General features: G+C 35.4%; 2 protein-coding genes across 2 annotated transcripts; both read left to right on the plus strand.

Moving 5' to 3' along the window:
• Positions 1-228: 228 nt before the first annotated feature.
• On the plus strand, positions 229-11,202 carry LOC117914877 (DEAD-box ATP-dependent RNA helicase 50). The gene is made up of 8 exons (XM_034830391.1): positions 229-582; positions 1,537-2,198; positions 3,165-3,359; positions 6,802-6,989; positions 8,704-8,917; positions 10,225-10,356; positions 10,440-10,615; positions 10,749-11,202. Exons 1-8 carry the CDS (start codon positions 264-266, stop codon positions 10,984-10,986), a joined length of 2,124 nt encoding a protein of 707 aa, XP_034686282.1. The 5' UTR covers positions 229-263; the 3' UTR covers positions 10,987-11,202.
• Positions 11,203-11,724: 522 nt separating this feature from the next.
• Positions 11,725-14,426, plus strand: LOC117913832 (50S ribosomal protein L18, chloroplastic). The gene is made up of 3 exons (XM_034828883.1): positions 11,725-12,003; positions 13,452-13,613; positions 14,138-14,426. Exons 1-3 carry the CDS (start codon positions 11,830-11,832, stop codon positions 14,285-14,287), a joined length of 486 nt encoding a protein of 161 aa, XP_034684774.1. The 5' UTR covers positions 11,725-11,829; the 3' UTR covers positions 14,288-14,426.
• Positions 14,427-15,897: the final 1,471 nt, after the last annotated feature.

The following is a 15,897-nucleotide window of genomic DNA, read 5'->3' on the forward strand; positions in this document are numbered from 1 at the left end:
TAATTCATTTTTCCTATAGAGAATTAAATAGGAGGAAAATTTTACAAACTTTTCTTATTTTCTTGTATTTTTTGTCTCCATTTTGGAACAAAGCCTAGCCAAATAATTTCAAAGGTTAAAAAAAAAAAAAAAAACCCTGGTAATTTGGTGGAGGTGAGGGGATATTGTGGAAAATATATATATACGGGGGAGGTGGGCAGTGGACAGATAATAATATCTTGAATCCCGTTGACGGTGCTCTTTCCTGAACTAGCAGTTCAGAAATGCTGGCGAAAGGACCCGTGAGCCTTCCCAGCGAAAGCCTCAGGTTGAGGTGGAAGCAGTCCCAACTCCAAACGCCTTTCGGTTGCCGCTCCATACCATGCCGCTCCCGGAAGAGTAAGGTGATGTTGGTTACAGCTCGTTATTCTCGGAGGCAAATGGATACTCCCGGGGCTTATCAGCTCATTGATGACGAGACCGGAGAAAAATTCATTGTTTGGGGTGGAATCGATGATGACTCCCCAATCCCTTCCAAGGATGTTCTCTCTTGGAATCCCGTTGACAACAACACACCCACTCCTAGTAAGGATGGCCACGCAGGTATTCAATTTGAATTCTGCTTTTAAATTTTTCTACTCACCATTTTTAAATATTTCTTTTCATCCTTTTTGGTTGTTGAGTAACTGTTGAAGAAGCAGAGTATAAAAGGAAACTGAAATTTGGGTTAGTTTTTCTTTGGAAACCAAAGAAGCACGAAAATATAGTCATTTATTTTTTCATATTTTCTTTCCTCTTCCACCCTTTTTCTGAGCATCCAAATACAGGGCCTCTTTTCTTTGGTGTGGAAAAACCCTGCACTCCCATTTAAAAAAATTATTGTCATTTTTATGCTCAAGAAATGATCTTTAATTATAACTGGGTTTGCATTTTTTTTCATTTTTTTGTTTTATTTTTTCTGTTGTGCTGTAGACCTCATTACTGCACTTGTTTGTTGGGTTCTAAAGCACTGCCATTGTCCTTGGTTTGTGGGCTGAAATTCAACAAAAAGTGTTATACCCCAGCTACTATAGACTCAGATTTCTTGGTTCATTGCTAGGGATAATGGAAATATCAGGGATACATGACATGTTTAATGGGCCTTTGAGGTGATGTACCATAAGCCAAAAAGTGCATCATTAGAACAACCCTAATCAAATTCCTAGCAATGCTCTGTCTTTATGGTATGAAGGACTAATACTCTTCATATCGGTTATTAGATTCCTTTGCAAAACCTGCTATTAGTGCTTGGGTCATTGGTTATCAGGCAATGTTAACTATACACCCTGTGTTAGAGAGGTTAGAAACACTTATTAGCATCACTGCCAAACGCGCTTCAAGTATGAAATAAGATTTTGAACCACAACCATTGTGTTCTTGAGAATTTGTTTAAGTAAAGCTTTAAGATGCATGTGCTTATCATCCTATATTGGTTAGGCATGAATTATATTGGGCTATATGAAATTTCTTTGCTGCACTCTCAATTCCAAAGATTAATGGGTGGTTCTGTTACCACAGGTATTGAACCTGCAGCAGCAGTTAAAAAAGATGTTTTTCCAAAGGCACAAACCAAGGGAGTAACTGGAAGTTTCGGAAGATTAAAAGCCCAGAGAGTGAAAGCTCTTACCACAAAGACATCTAAGGCAAAGCGAGAGCTTAATGAATGTGATGATAATGAACTAGAAGTAGAAGGTGCACCCTCCCAAAGATCTATTGGTTCACATTCTGAACTTGAATTCATGGATGAAAAGAAGAAATTGCTCATACATGGAGGAAATGCTTCAAGGGCTTTCAGAAGACGAGAAATCAAGGATGTGATTCAAACAACAGGGGAAATCAAAGATAAGATCCATTCTGATAAAACTGTGAAACATGACATTGGGAAGTTCTCAGAGCTTCAAATTACACCAGAAAAACCTCACAGATCTGACAACAAAATAGCTGGAGCAGATGTTCCAGTTCCAAGAGTTTCTACTGCTAATTTACAAGGATGGGGTTATGGGGAGACCATGCGTAACTTTGAATTTGAAACGACTAACATTCCAAAGCGACGGGGAAAAGGAAACTCATTGGCTGACAATGATTTTTTCAGCGGAAAATCCTTTAGAGACCTAGGGTGCAGTGACTATATGATTGAATCCCTAAGGGGTCAGCTTTTTGTACGCCCTTCACATATTCAGGTATGCGAAAGTAATGTCTCCTGTCCCTATTATTGCTGTTGTTATCATTATTATTTTATTTAAATTTCTTTGCTGAAGGGAAAACAAGCTAAGTAGTTAATATTACATGGACAGAGTTATAATGCACTTATCCTGCATGTATAGAACTTGCTTAGTCAGTCAAATGTGTACTGGTTCACACGTTATGCCCAGAAACATGCTGCTCATGAGATCTACTTTAAATCTAACATGTTTGCCTTACAATGGTTGTTAATGATCCAGTGTGTGGACTTCATTTCATTTTTATATTTTAGAGCTTCTTACCAGCAAAGAACTCATGCAAGATTTTATTCACTCAATCAAGTTAATTGCACTTGCACCACCCACACCAAAAGAAAAAAAGAAACAAGTTTTTCTTCTTGTTCTTTTTCTTCCTATTGTTTTATTGATTAATTATCTATTATCTATTATTTATTTTGGCTAGGGTGGACTCTGAGATTCATGCCTCTGCCGATAGTCACATTTTTCAGCTTTTGGAGATTGCTATGATAGTTATTTTGTATCCTGATGGGTATCCAACTTCTAATATGTGTTATTATTACATATTCTAGATTTTAGTGCCTCCTTAATGGGAACCTTCATATATGTTTTTCAAGTTGCAATTTAAGGATTCAGTTCATTTGTACTCTGTTGCAATTTTCTGTAATACATATACAAAATAGTAAATTTTCTTAGAGCGCCTGATACTGTCAACATACTGGATTGTGAAGTTCATGTTAAGAAGTGTTGCTATAAGGTGTACAACCAAAAACCTTATTTTTAAATTTTAAATTTAAATTTTTTTTTATTTTTTATTTTTTTAATTTCAAGGTCAAAGCTCTTATCTGTCCATTGAATCACTTAAAAATCTGTTCCCACATCTAGTAAAAATGTACCTATTTGTTAAATGTGATTAATATTCATGGTTAACATATTAAATAATTGCAGGCCATGGCGTTTGCAACTGTTATGGAGGGAAAAAGCTGTATTATAGCTGACCAAAGTGGATCAGGAAAGACATTGGCATATCTTCTCCCAGTAATTCAGCGTCTTAGGGAAGAGGAGCTCCAAGGTCTGGGCAAGTCCTCTGCAGGATGCCCTCGAGTCGTTATACTGGTGCCAACTGCTGAGTTGGCTTCTCAGGTCAGTTTCTGTACATGGTTTACTTTGACTTTTTACTCTTCCCATACATTTAACTGTGTTTCTCTGCACAGAAAGACCTAGCTAGACCCATAAAATTAAAATATTATTTCATGCTTGCAATTGCAGAGTCTAAAGAAATATTCCTCAAGTGACATTTGATCAACCTTGTGGACTTTTGAACGTCGTTTAACTGATAGGAATCTTTAAGCATTAAATAAATATTCTCTCAAATAAACTTCATTGAACACAAATAAAACATAAAATGAGCTCTAAATTTTTTTTTTTTTTTTTTATCAGAAACGAAGAAGATTATATTAATATAAGAACAAATACAGGAGAGAAAAAAGATACAATAGAAAGAGAAAAAAACCAAGGGAAGGATGAGAGGTCCTTCCTACACAAATTAACCAAGGAAAAAACTCCCAACAATAGAACTCTAAAAACAAAGAGAAACCCCATCAATCTTCAAACTTTTGAAACGCAAACCCCAATCCAATTGAGTTGTAGAATGCTTAGAGGAACTCCTCTAAAAGCTTCAGTACAAGAAGCCCATAGAGAAGAATAAAACCGGATCAAATCCCAAACCATCCCTTCCGTTCTCCCTTTATCCTCAAAGATCCTATTGTTTCTTTCTTGCCACACCATCCAAATCAAAGTAATGCAAGCAATTTGCCAAAGTGTCTTGCCAAAATGAGCTCTAAATTTCCCCTTCTAAATGAAACAGAAATATTATTAGAGATAAATAAAAACATCATTGCATAGAAGGATGAGATATCCTTCACAAATTTTCTTCAAATTTCAACCTCAACCTTCCTTCATCTCCTTGAAGGTAGTAAGAAAATAAGAAATGTTGTGAAATAGAATGCTACATGTGAGTAAAGCAATAGATTCTATGGTACCTAATCATTTATAAGTCAATACTCTTCTATTTTTTTGGCTTTGTTAGAAAACCCATCCACTGTGATTTTTACTCAAGTAGCTTCTGAAAAGTGCTATTCTTTAACCTGTGAGGATATGATACTTAGATTTTCTTTTATTCTATTATTTAATTAGTATCTCTCTTTAAACAATAGGAGAGACTCGAACTTGAGACCTCTAGTTAAACATTGCTCTTCTACCATGTTAAGCTGTTTGCTTTATTAAAAACTTAACCTGTTAGGATATGGACACACAATATATGTGAGGCTAACATATATGAAATATATAAAACATGAGTTGGTGAGGAAATGTTTTCATTACCAATGAAGTTTTCTATGCAGTAGAGAACTAACTGTCACAACCAAATGGATTTCAAGGGTGAGCTATAGAAGGCAACAATTGTCTTTTGACATTATTGGGATATTTCCCCCAAAACACTTTCACTTATCAAAAAAAAAATTTCCCCCAAAACACTTCATCTTCATGGTGGTATGTTTGAGGGATGTTTTGCTCTCATGCTTTGAGTGACAGCATTGAACCATGGGGTTTTGTCGAGTTACACTTATTGTGGGTGATTTTATGATCTATGTTGCATAGATGTGGAAACAATGACATGTCTAGGAGAATCCTCTTTGTAGTTGTGTCCTAGGAATATCAAATGTAGTATCAAAGAGGAAACAACATGTTTATTTTGAATCTTTCAATGTGTTGGTTTCTAAGCTAAGTGATTTTGTCATTCTTAAAGATTCCTCATCCATTAGTAATAGTGTAAATTTGGTCCTATTAAGACTTAATTTAGCCTAAGTTACTTGATATTCTTTGTTGTTAAATGACTTATCAAAAAAAGATATTCATTGTTGTTAAATATCTAATAGTTTAAAATTTTGGGTGAAATTGTTAGTTCATCTTGGTATTAGAGCCTTATTTGTTAGGTCATGATGGGTTCAAACCTTTCTAGTTGAGGTCATAAGCAAACCATTTTGGTTATTTACTTTCCCTAGTTATTAAATTCACATGCAAGTGAGGCAAGGTGTTAAAGCTTTAGTCCAGGTCAGCTTGATGTACACCTTTAGCCTATTACCTAACAACTTAAGCTTTTTGGTCAAATTGGTAGCTTAATAGTTTGAAACCTTGTTTGAAATTTCAGACCCAAGCCTAACCGTACCCAATCACTAGGCCACCTTGAGGACAGGTTAAGGCCCCCTCGCCATTCACCCATATGAGTTATAAATGGCCTGGATCCCAGCTTGGTTTGAGGCTTGCCAGGGCCTTGAAGGGGAGCACCCGAGCTTGAGTCTAGAAGCTGATGCACAGTTTAACTTGCCATGTTACACCCCTATCTATCAGTTTAGTCACAGACCTGCAGAATTCTATATCCAAAACCCTTCCCATACACATTAGTTAGTTATCCTTCAACCTATCCCTCCTTAATATGCCTTTGTTGAAAAGATACAAATGACTAATGCTGTTTCAGCATAGACAAAAGAACATGGATAAGGAGTTTTAGACATGTGCTTGAGGAGTTAGACAAGTGTGAGCGTCCAGACACCAACATAGCCACACTCTGAAAATGTCCGTGCTGCTTCATTTAGGATCTAGAGATGCAAAATTCAGAGGCATTCAATTGTGGCAGACCAGGTGTTACATTAAGCTGTAGAGTAGTGTCTCAGTACATGTGTAGGTACTTCCTAAAAGATGGTACATGTGCAGGTTAATATAGGATTTATCCAGGGAACTTCACCATGCTTTTGCACTCCTAATTTATAACTTTTCTAAGTTTATGAAAGTTATAAAGTGGGCTATGATGGCTGCATAGATGAGCAGAAACTGACATTAATTTTAAGCCTTTGCAGTTCGCAGAAATAGTTTTTGAAATCATATGTAGCCAAAATGTTCATTTTAAACTAAGCCTCATTTTTTTCAATCCCATTGGATATGTGGTCTTTCACAAAGGTTGTTTTTTCATATGCCTCTTGATATGGCAGATTCTGTTCATGTTTAAGAGAATGATGTTGTTTGACTTTTGTTTTTCAAGATGAGATTTTGTTATGTCTGTGGAAGCTTTAATGCAAACAATGTAGTTCAAGAACACAAGGATAAAACAATCCACACAAAGGTACACGAGGTTTTAATGTGGTTCAACCAAACACACCTACATTCATGGATGAGAAAGATCATTTCACTATACCATAGAGAATATTATAGAGGACAAAAACATATACAACTATTGAGTTCTTGAAACATCCTATGTTTCCCCACTCCTTATATCTACTCCTGAACCATGAGCCCCTTGCTCCATCGGGTGTCTCTCATTCTTCCTCACATCTCTATCCACCTCATATAGTCTTTACAAGCTCATCTCCATCTCATATCTTTTTTCCCTCTTGACCTAGAATATTTATCATGATATTCCTAATAATTTTCCTTATTCTATAAGGAAATCTAATATTACAATAATTTATCAACTTAGGAAATATTTTTTGCATTATAGCAGTTGATATAATGTAAGTGTTCACATTTTCAGGTGTTAAGTAATTGCCGATCAATCTCAAAATTTGGGGCTCCATTCCGTTCCATGGCTGCGACAGGTGGTTTTCGACAGAGAACTCAATTGGAAAATCTACAACAGGATTTGGATGTTCTAATTGCAACCCCTGGTCGTTTTATGTTCCTAATTAAAGAAGGCTTCTTGCAGTTAACAAATCTTAGATGGTAACCTATAAACTTTGTTTTTTTCATTAAAACCTTGCATCACTTATATATATATATATATATATTGACCTGAATGAGAATTAAAAAATGTGGGTTCTTTTTGTTTGGATTTGAGTAATGGATATCATCCCTGTGTTATGAACGTTTTTCTAAGCATAGAGCAAGCAATGATATCATCATTGTGGTTGTCATCATAAGCATCACTGTCATCATAGTTATTATTTTGAACAAAAGATAAGTGATGTACATATGATATATTTTTTTATTTAAACAAGTGAATTCACTGATCATCTTTGGCACTATTTTTACAACAATATTTGAAACTTAAAGATTTTGAGATTTAACTTCCACAATTTCTAATCTCCATGTTTCTTCTCCCAGTCTTTCTTTTTCTTTTCCTTCAGATTTCAAAAGCGGGTTCTGGCTAGGAATATATAAGCATGATATAATACCATGATTGTTTGCTAGTTAAAAATTAAATAGATTAACCGCTAATGAAACATGCAGATTTTTAGTTTTGCAATCAGTTTCTTTTAGGACGCTAGGGGAATTATCCACAAAATGTTTGTTGTATTGTTGTATGTCATGTTATTCTTTCGAACCTTGGTAAGAAGCTACAGAGATGTCAGTAATCTAGCAAAGCTTTTTGTTGTAAAAAATTGTGAATGAACGATTTGTGGTGATAAAAACAACAGAAGGCCCAGGTGCAAAAATTATAATTTATCGTAAAAAACAAACTGTGCAAGTGGAATATGATCCTTTTATTTCTTTTTTATTTATTATTTATTTTACCATAAGAAAGGAAATGAAATTTATATTGCTAGAGAAGGATACAAGAAACTGAGGAGATTACTTGAAGGAGAACAAAGTAAGAAGCAATAATACTGATTGCTCAAATTGCTATAAAGGGATATTTTTGTGTTGAACCAAATATTTAAGTGTTTGTGCCCCTCTTTACTAGATAACATTCTTCAGAATTAATCAATTTTTGATTGATCTGGAGGACATTCCAGGAAATTATCTAACTCACCAACCTCCTTGAAACATGTATGAGCCTCTGAGGATTCTTGAACCCCTTCTGTCCAAGCAAATAAAGAATGCCTTTGCCTAGTTAGTAGGATATGTGCACACATACTCGAAGTGTCTTTCATTATCAGGACAACACAAAAAATTGACATCTATTTATGTCACCATGCCTCAGGAAGCATGATAAGTTCCTGCTACTTCTTGCTTTCCTTACTAAAAGATTCGTGTGATACTGATTTGATTCCCCAAACATCATCCTTGGATAACTCCTCTGACAGGGAACTACAAGAATGAGAAAGGAAGTATGGTTTTGCCCGTACTTGTCTTATTGTAAGGACCATTTTGTTCTAATTTTGGAATAATGGAGATATATTAATAGATTTTCCCTAATTGAAAGAAGCCATGTTAAGGTAAAGCAAGGCCAGTTTAGTGTTTTAAAAGATATTCCTTTTTCTTTAGCTAAGAATAACCCTCTGCCAGCTTGAGGGCATGAGAGTTAATCCTCCTCTAGTGACCTTCAAGTAACATAAGATAGATCTCTGGAGGGGAGGGTAAGTGTCATTTCAGGAATCTCTGGTCAGGGTATGTTGTCAGACTTCATGGGTGGTAATTGTAATTCGTCCTTTTTATAAGAGACCTGATTACTTTTCTTTGTGGTGCTAATGTTAACTAAAATCTTATTTTGCAGTGCCGTGTTGGATGAGGTAGATATACTACTAAATGATGAAGATTTTGAGCTAGCGCTGCAGACTTTAATTAATTCTTCCCCTGTTACCATGCAATATCTCTTTGTGACAGCAACTTTACCAGTAGGCATATATAACAAACTAGTTGAAGTTTTTCCTGACTGTGAAGTGATCATGGGACCTGGTATGCACCGAATAAGCTCCAGACTTGAGGAGGTTAGTTCTTGTAACAATCCTGGTTTATTGTTTTCCCTCTATATTGCAATCAGAATATGTATGCGTTTAAATTCTGAAATTACCTGTTAAATTAGCAGCTTATGCAAAGGCTCCCATATTAAGGTTCATTACTCATCTGCACTTTGTGCCTGCAGCAGACCAAGGGAATCTCAGTCTAGCTTCCTGATGATTTAATTATGGAGAAGATTCCAAATTGATACTGTTAGGATGAAAGTGAGGAGAAGATTCATTTAGAAATAGGTTTAAGTTGTTCGTTTTGACAGTACATAATTTTAATTTCAAGAGTCTCATTACAAGTTGACTAGCACTAGAGGTAAAATAAAGGACTTTAATTTAGAAGAATGCAGATATTATATAAATATAGATATAGGTATCATTTATCACCATCACCACCATCATCATCATCAAGATTAAATTTGATGTGGACAGCATGATTATTTTACATAAATGAAACTCCTCTTTCAGAGTTCACTGTTTTTTTCTGTTCAGTGTACTGAAAAAATGAAATGAACTTTCTAAACTTTTGGTTATATGAATGCAAGCAGTGATTTAGACACAGAAAACTGGCTCTCACTTCATTTTCAGTAGGGACTCTATATCAATAATAATGGCTACCACTGAATAATGATTTATACTGTATTGATATACACCCATTAAAGAAAAAGGAAATATTCAGAAAGACATTTTCCAGTTAAAAGCCCAGAGAATTGGGAAACTGACCATATGAGAGGAAATCTCGAGAACTTGTCATTGTATCACCAGTGTGACAGTGACAGTGCTGTGTAAAAGTCTTCTCTCTCTTTTTTCTTTTTTTGACAAGAAAATCAATAGGTGAAATATCTATGCATTTTCATGTGCCAATTCATTAGCTAGTTGATTCTTCACAAAAAATTTCCTTTTTGGTAAAACAACTATGCTTTCATGTTAAATGGGAATGTATGAAACTGCTCTGCATTTTGAGCTAGCTGTTCAAAATCTCAGGGAGAAGGAAAGTTTGATGTATCCTTACAATATTGATCAAATCCATGAACAGCATGTGGCCCTACATGCATGTTTTTGTTCGAGGGTGATTGAGAAATCTAGTGACTTCAGCCTATTTCTGTGTGTGATGTTCTTTCAGTAAGAAACATTTGATCTGGCAATGGGTTGGGTTCTGGTGTTTTCTTTAGGTGAGATGGAATTCATGCCTGTTCAGTACTGAACAACCCAAAAACCTTTCTATAATGCATTTAAAAGTACCAGAAATACTTAAACATGTTGAATTAGTAATCAGGTGCCATGTACAGGTTCTTGTTGACTGCAGTGGAGATGATGGGACAGAAAAAACTCCTGAATCGGCCTTTCTCAATAAGAAATCTGCTCTTTTGCAGCTTGTGGAGGGAAGTCCAGTTTCCAGAACAATTGTTTTCTGTAACAAGGTAAGCTTGAACATCAAGTGCAGAAAACCTATGAAACATAAGGAAGTTTTTACATTAGTTTTTGCCTTCTCAATTATGTGCAGATTGAGACATGTAGAAAGGTTGAAAATGTATTAAAGCATTTTGATAGAAAAGGAGTTCGTTTGCGAGTTTTAGCATTCCACGCTGCATTGACTCAGGAGTCTAGGCTAGCAAATTTGAAGGAGTTCCTCAATTCTCACTCTGAAGGAGTCTCTCTCTTTTTGGTTTGCACTGATAGGTACTGTGCTTACTTACACATTTCTTTTTCTGGTCTTGACATATACTTGCTACTTGGACTTCATTTTTTCTCATTTCCATCAAAAGAACACATTCAGTCACAAGCAACTTGATGCTTTTGAAATTTATGGCAGAGCGTCTCGTGGGATCGACTTTGCCAAAGTGGATCATGTTGTACTCTTTGACTTCCCCCGTGATCCAAGCGAATATGTACGACGTGTTGGAAGAACAGCCAGAGGTGCTGGAGGAAAGGGGAAGGCATTTGCGTTTGTGGTTGGTAAGCAGGTTTCTCTTGCAAGGAGGATCATAGAAAGAAACAAAAAGGGCCACCCCTTGCACAATGTTCCATCTGCCTATGAGCTCATGAGTTAAAAAGGAGCTACATGTAAAAAGAGAAAGAATGGACTGTGAACCAGAGTATCCATGTCTTCTGGTTCAGTTTGATCAGTTAACTATTATGTAACAGGTCCCAACGTTAATTGAATCATATTTTGGTACCCAATGCTTGATAGCAACATGCATTTTTTCCTCTTCTTGAATGTGGTTTTCCCATGAGTTAAAATGTGGTACCCAATATTTGTACCCTCATACCTTGATTCTACTTAAATCTTCATTCAACGATCTAGATTTTATCATATATATTCAACGGGTAGATATCAATTTTGAATCTTAGGATTTTCCAAATCCATGCTTCAAAAAAGCTTTCTTCTTCCCCTTGCTGGTATAAGAACGAGGAAAAAAAGACAATGAAATTACTAAAAAAATTATATAATTAAAAAAGACAAAATAATTTTCAACTAGTTTTACTAAAAAAATACTCATTTTTTAACAAAAATATCATCGTTTTTTTCTTATAAAAATACCCTCTTTTAAAATCTTATACATAAATAATCCAAATATTAAAGAGCATCATGTCAAAATTTGATTATTTTTCAAGCTCAAAATTTGGGAAAATTTCATCTTGTTTTAAATTTTTAATCAATTAATTCAAAATAATATGACTGCTAAATGCTAAGACGACAAGATGCTCAAATCCCACTAATTGGGTGTGGGGAGGCCCAATAGGTCTGGACCTGGGCGGAGGCCTGACGCCCGAAGCCTGAAGGATATGTAAAAGAGAAGGATAAGGTTTGGTTCGGAAGAGGGTCGAAAACGCAGAAGGGCAGTGTTGTAGGTGTAGTTTCAGTCTTGTTAGTGGGGGTTTTGAGAGCAACGATGTGTGCGTCACTGTCGTTCCTCCAGAGCGCTTTCGCTTCTTCGCAACAGCTTCCTCTCCTTCCTAAGTTTGCGGCTGCAAAGCCACTCCTCCCTTCATTCCCAATTATTGAAGCTAAAGCCAAAACCAGAAGAGAAGACAGAACTGCTCGTCACGTTCGAATTAGAAAGAAGGTATTCTTCTCTTGATTTTTCCTTGCTCTTGGGTCTAACCCCAGCTCCCCTTATTTCAATTATATTCTCTGCCGTATTCGGGTGAGATAGTGGATACAACTGCCTCGCATTTGTTGTTAAATGTTCCTTACCCACACCCATCCTCTGTCGGAAAAGAGTTGTTTCCAATCTCCGTATTCTCATACATGCCACATTCTCTACCATCTTTATACCCAATAATTTTCAGGTCAGACTAAACTTCACTGCTCACATGTCCAACATGTGCTTTAAAATTTGCATCATTTGGACTATGAAACAGGAATTTTCTCCAAAATTTTGACCCAATGGCAAGTGCTTCCTGGTTCCCACCCCTCAATTCAGAGCCCCATTTCCTGTGTATGTTATACTGTATTTAAACTTGGGGTAAGAATAAATATAATTTCTTTGTGCTAGTATTTTGGGTATGATTTGAAGCGTGGGTGAGTAGGATTTTCCCAAGGATTTCATGTGTGATGTTTCCTAATGAAAATTGTCGACATCTTTAGGGTTGTGGTGAAAAAAGAAGGGTGGAGAAACATAAGGCCATTTGACAGGGAGAGGTGGCGAACTGGAATTTGGTGTTTGTTTAAAACTTCCATGATTAGGAATTGCAATGTTTTCCCTTTCTTTGAGACTCTATTTGGTAATGGTATGTAGTGGGGTGAAGTCAATGGTGTTTACACAGAACTTTTAGGTTTGGAATTTATCCATTGGCGACAAAATAAAACTTTCTGCTACCCATATTATACCCTCAAACAGTTGGCTTTCTTTGTATGTCTGGTGGCCTTTGACAAGTGTTTGGCATTGGATTAATGCAAGTTGTTGCAAAATTGCTTCAGAATTATGGCTTTTGTCCTCTTTTTAGTTCTGATGGTTGATGCCAAAGTCAAAGATTTGAGCTCCTCTCGAAGTTGGAATATAGAGAAGGTATCAAGAATATTTGGATGTTTGCTGAGGTGATCAGCATGCTATTGTTGGAAATTTCAGAAAGGAAAGAACTGGAGAACTTTTTACGATGTAGAAGTTTTTGGTGATATTGAAGCTTCTGTTGGAGAAGAGTTTTTTCTTGTGCAGTATGGAAAAGGGAGTTGCAGATGATGTTTCTTTTGAAGGAAAATTTGAGATCATAGTTTTGAATATAGTGCTATACAAAATGAGATTAGGGCAAGAAGCAAAAACTTTCTTATCTACTCTTAGTGGAGATTTCTTTGTGATGCTTTTTGCTTAATTCATTTTCTTTTAATCTCATAATTACTGGAATCATATTTCTTACAAATTGCCATTATACTGACATCGTTCAGTTTTATTCAAAATTTCCCCTCTTCTCTTCTCAGTTTCATGTTTTGGGCATTGCACCAGCTCTTTTGTGGTCCATTCTTTACCTGTCTATTGTACTTATCAATGTCTCTCCTTCATCGATTTTCCCTCAGGTTGAAGGAACACCTGAAAGGCCAAGGCTGTGTGTCTTTCGTTCCAACAAGCATCTCTATGTCCAGGTGATCGATGACAGTAAGATGCACACTTTAGCCTCAGCTTCAACAATGCAGAAATCCATCTCTGAGGAGCTTGACTACAGTTCCAGTCCGACTATTGTAAGTTCACAGATAAGAATAAAAGATCAGCCGATTCTAGAGGAGTTGCTTTTAGAGTGAGGTTTAACCATCATAGTGACTGCCCCAACTGCCTCAGCACTAAGTTTGTTGCAGTTGCAGTGCTCGGGTTGTAGAAGGACATACAATAAATATACAGTTTTTTCATTGTTAAAGGGTCATTTATCTGGGCCAAATGGAATTTTCTTTTTACAATGGGATCCTAATGCTTTTAGTAGATGGTCACTGAATGTAAAACTAAGTTTCTCATCCACCACTATGATCTTTCTACTTATTAATCTCTATCTATTTAGCCGGTTTTCTTAGCTATCAGTAAGGCATCTTTTAGGATCATTGATTGTGCATCCCTTCTGTTTGTTGTATTCAAGGCTTGTGTGAGCCTTATTGCTGTGTATCTTCTGTTTTACTCTGGACACCCAGTTTGATGATTTGTTTCTTATATGATGAAGCCTTTGAATTTGATCATTTGAACAGAATTACTGATCTTTGCAAGCTTTTGGCACCAGGAAGTGGCAAAGAAGGTGGGGGAGGTGATTGCAAGTGCCTGCTTGGAGAAAGGGATCACAAAGGTGGCCTTTGATCGAGGTGGATACCCATATCATGGACGCGTTAAAGCCCTTGCTGATGCAGCTCGCGAAAAAGGCCTTCAGTTCTAAGGCATGGGCAGTCGGTTACTTTGTTTTAAATTGAATTTGACTAGCATAACATTTTTCCTTCTCTCTTGAGCTGCAAGAACTAAGAAGACATCAATATCTGAATGGGATTTGCGCTTTTTCCAGTTGCTTTAAAGTTGGATATCAGGCCTTGAATCTTAAATCTAAAGACAAATGCATATGAAGCTTTGATTAGTTGCTGCTCCTCATAATTACTAAGATTTAGAGAAATTTACACTGACTTCTCTTGAAATTAGACTTCAAGTTGAGTTTCAGACACATATGATGATGAAGGAAAATGATTCTTTTACACTTCTTCAAATCATTTCAAACTATAATTACTTAATAAATTAAGAACTTCAAACCTTATCTTCGTTCTAATTAAGAAGCCTAGTATGATCCATCAATGGAGTTCAGTTTAATATTCCAAAATGGAGCAAAAGTATATGCAATATTGCTAACCCTGATGAGAGGGGCGATGTAATCTTTCTTTTCTTTAATCATTTTTCAACGTTCAAAAAACCGTTAAATAAAGAGGGAGTTTGGTTGTGGTGGGCAAATAGGAGGTCTTGGCGTTGATTTTGATTGCCCTAGGTGATTGTAAAAGTACACGTGGTTATTTTCCTTAAAAATAATTCTAAAAAATAGTTATTGAGAATAAAATTGTTTTTTACTTTTATCGAATAAAAGTTTGTTTGAAAACCTAAAATGTTTTAAAAATAATTTTTGTATATAATGTTTTATTTTTAATCATTATATATATTTTTTAAAACAGTTCTTAGAAAATAAGTGAAAATAATTAAAAAAAAATATTCTTTAAAAATACTTTATTTCCTATTCTTAAAAATAAAAATAAAAAATAGTTTTTGATTGTCAATTATTTACTATATTTTTTGTTTTAGAGAAAAAAAAACTATTTTAAAAAATAGTTTTTAAATACACCATTTCTAAAATTAACACAATAGAAGAGGTTAAAGTAAGAAGACACAAGCAATTAATAAACAAAGGCCAACAAATAGTAATATTAAACAAAAAAGAAAGAGGTAACGAATTTCCCTCGACATATTCCACCCTTAAATTTCTCATTATGCTTGTTAAAATCATGAGGATGAAATTAATCGGAGTTAAATTCTATCTCATTATAGTAAATCTCATGATCTTTAATACAACAAAATCATCATTATGATGTGAACGTAGTTATTAAAATTTGAAGAAAATTATAGTAACTTGTTCTAAGATTATTGAACTTATCCTAACAAGTAGTGTCGTGGCACATCAAACATTAGAAAAACATTAAAATATTCAAATCTTATCTTCTTTCTAATTAACAACCTTAATACTTTGAATTCATCAATGCAGTTGGGTTTAATATTCCAAAATGGAGGGAAAACTTATGCAAAATTGCTAATCCTGATGAGAGGTTGACGTGATTTTCCTTTCTTTAATTACTTTTCAACATTCGACAAAACCTTAAATAATCATAATTCAAAACAAAAAGATGAAGGCAACTGTCGGCGTGACAACACGTCTCTTATTATTTTAGATGTATGATAAGATCCAACATCTTGGAATATCCCACAATCATACGTGGCTCCAAACCCCAAATCCTAGAT

The sequence above is a fragment of the Vitis riparia genome, chromosome 5, assembly GCF_004353265.1.
Source record: "Vitis riparia cultivar Riparia Gloire de Montpellier isolate 1030 chromosome 5, EGFV_Vit.rip_1.0, whole genome shotgun sequence".
Lineage (NCBI taxonomy): Eukaryota > Viridiplantae > Streptophyta > Magnoliopsida > Vitales > Vitaceae > Vitis > Vitis riparia.

What these genes read in the sequence shown, in the direction of transcription:
- LOC117914877 (XM_034830391.1), top strand. Translation starts at nt 264, where the DNA reads ATGCTGGCGAAAGGACCCGTGAGCCTTCCCAGCGAAAGCCTCAGGTTG. An exon ending in TACGCCCTTCACATATTCAG is followed by an intron (nt 2,199 to 3,164) that starts GTATGCGAAAGT and finishes AAATAATTGCAG; the next exon opens with GCCATGGCGTTTGCAACTGT. An exon ending in TTTTTGGTTTGCACTGATAG is followed by an intron (nt 10,616 to 10,748) that starts GTACTGTGCTTA and finishes AATTTATGGCAG; the next exon opens with AGCGTCTCGTGGGATCGACT.
- LOC117913832 (XM_034828883.1), top strand. Translation starts at nt 11,830, where the DNA reads ATGTGTGCGTCACTGTCGTTCCTCCAGAGCGCTTTCGCTTCTTCGCAA. An exon ending in ACGTTCGAATTAGAAAGAAG is followed by an intron (nt 12,004 to 13,451) that starts GTATTCTTCTCT and finishes ATTTTCCCTCAG; the next exon opens with GTTGAAGGAACACCTGAAAG. An exon ending in ACAGTTCCAGTCCGACTATT is followed by an intron (nt 13,614 to 14,137) that starts GTAAGTTCACAG and finishes TTTTGGCACCAG; the next exon opens with GAAGTGGCAAAGAAGGTGGG.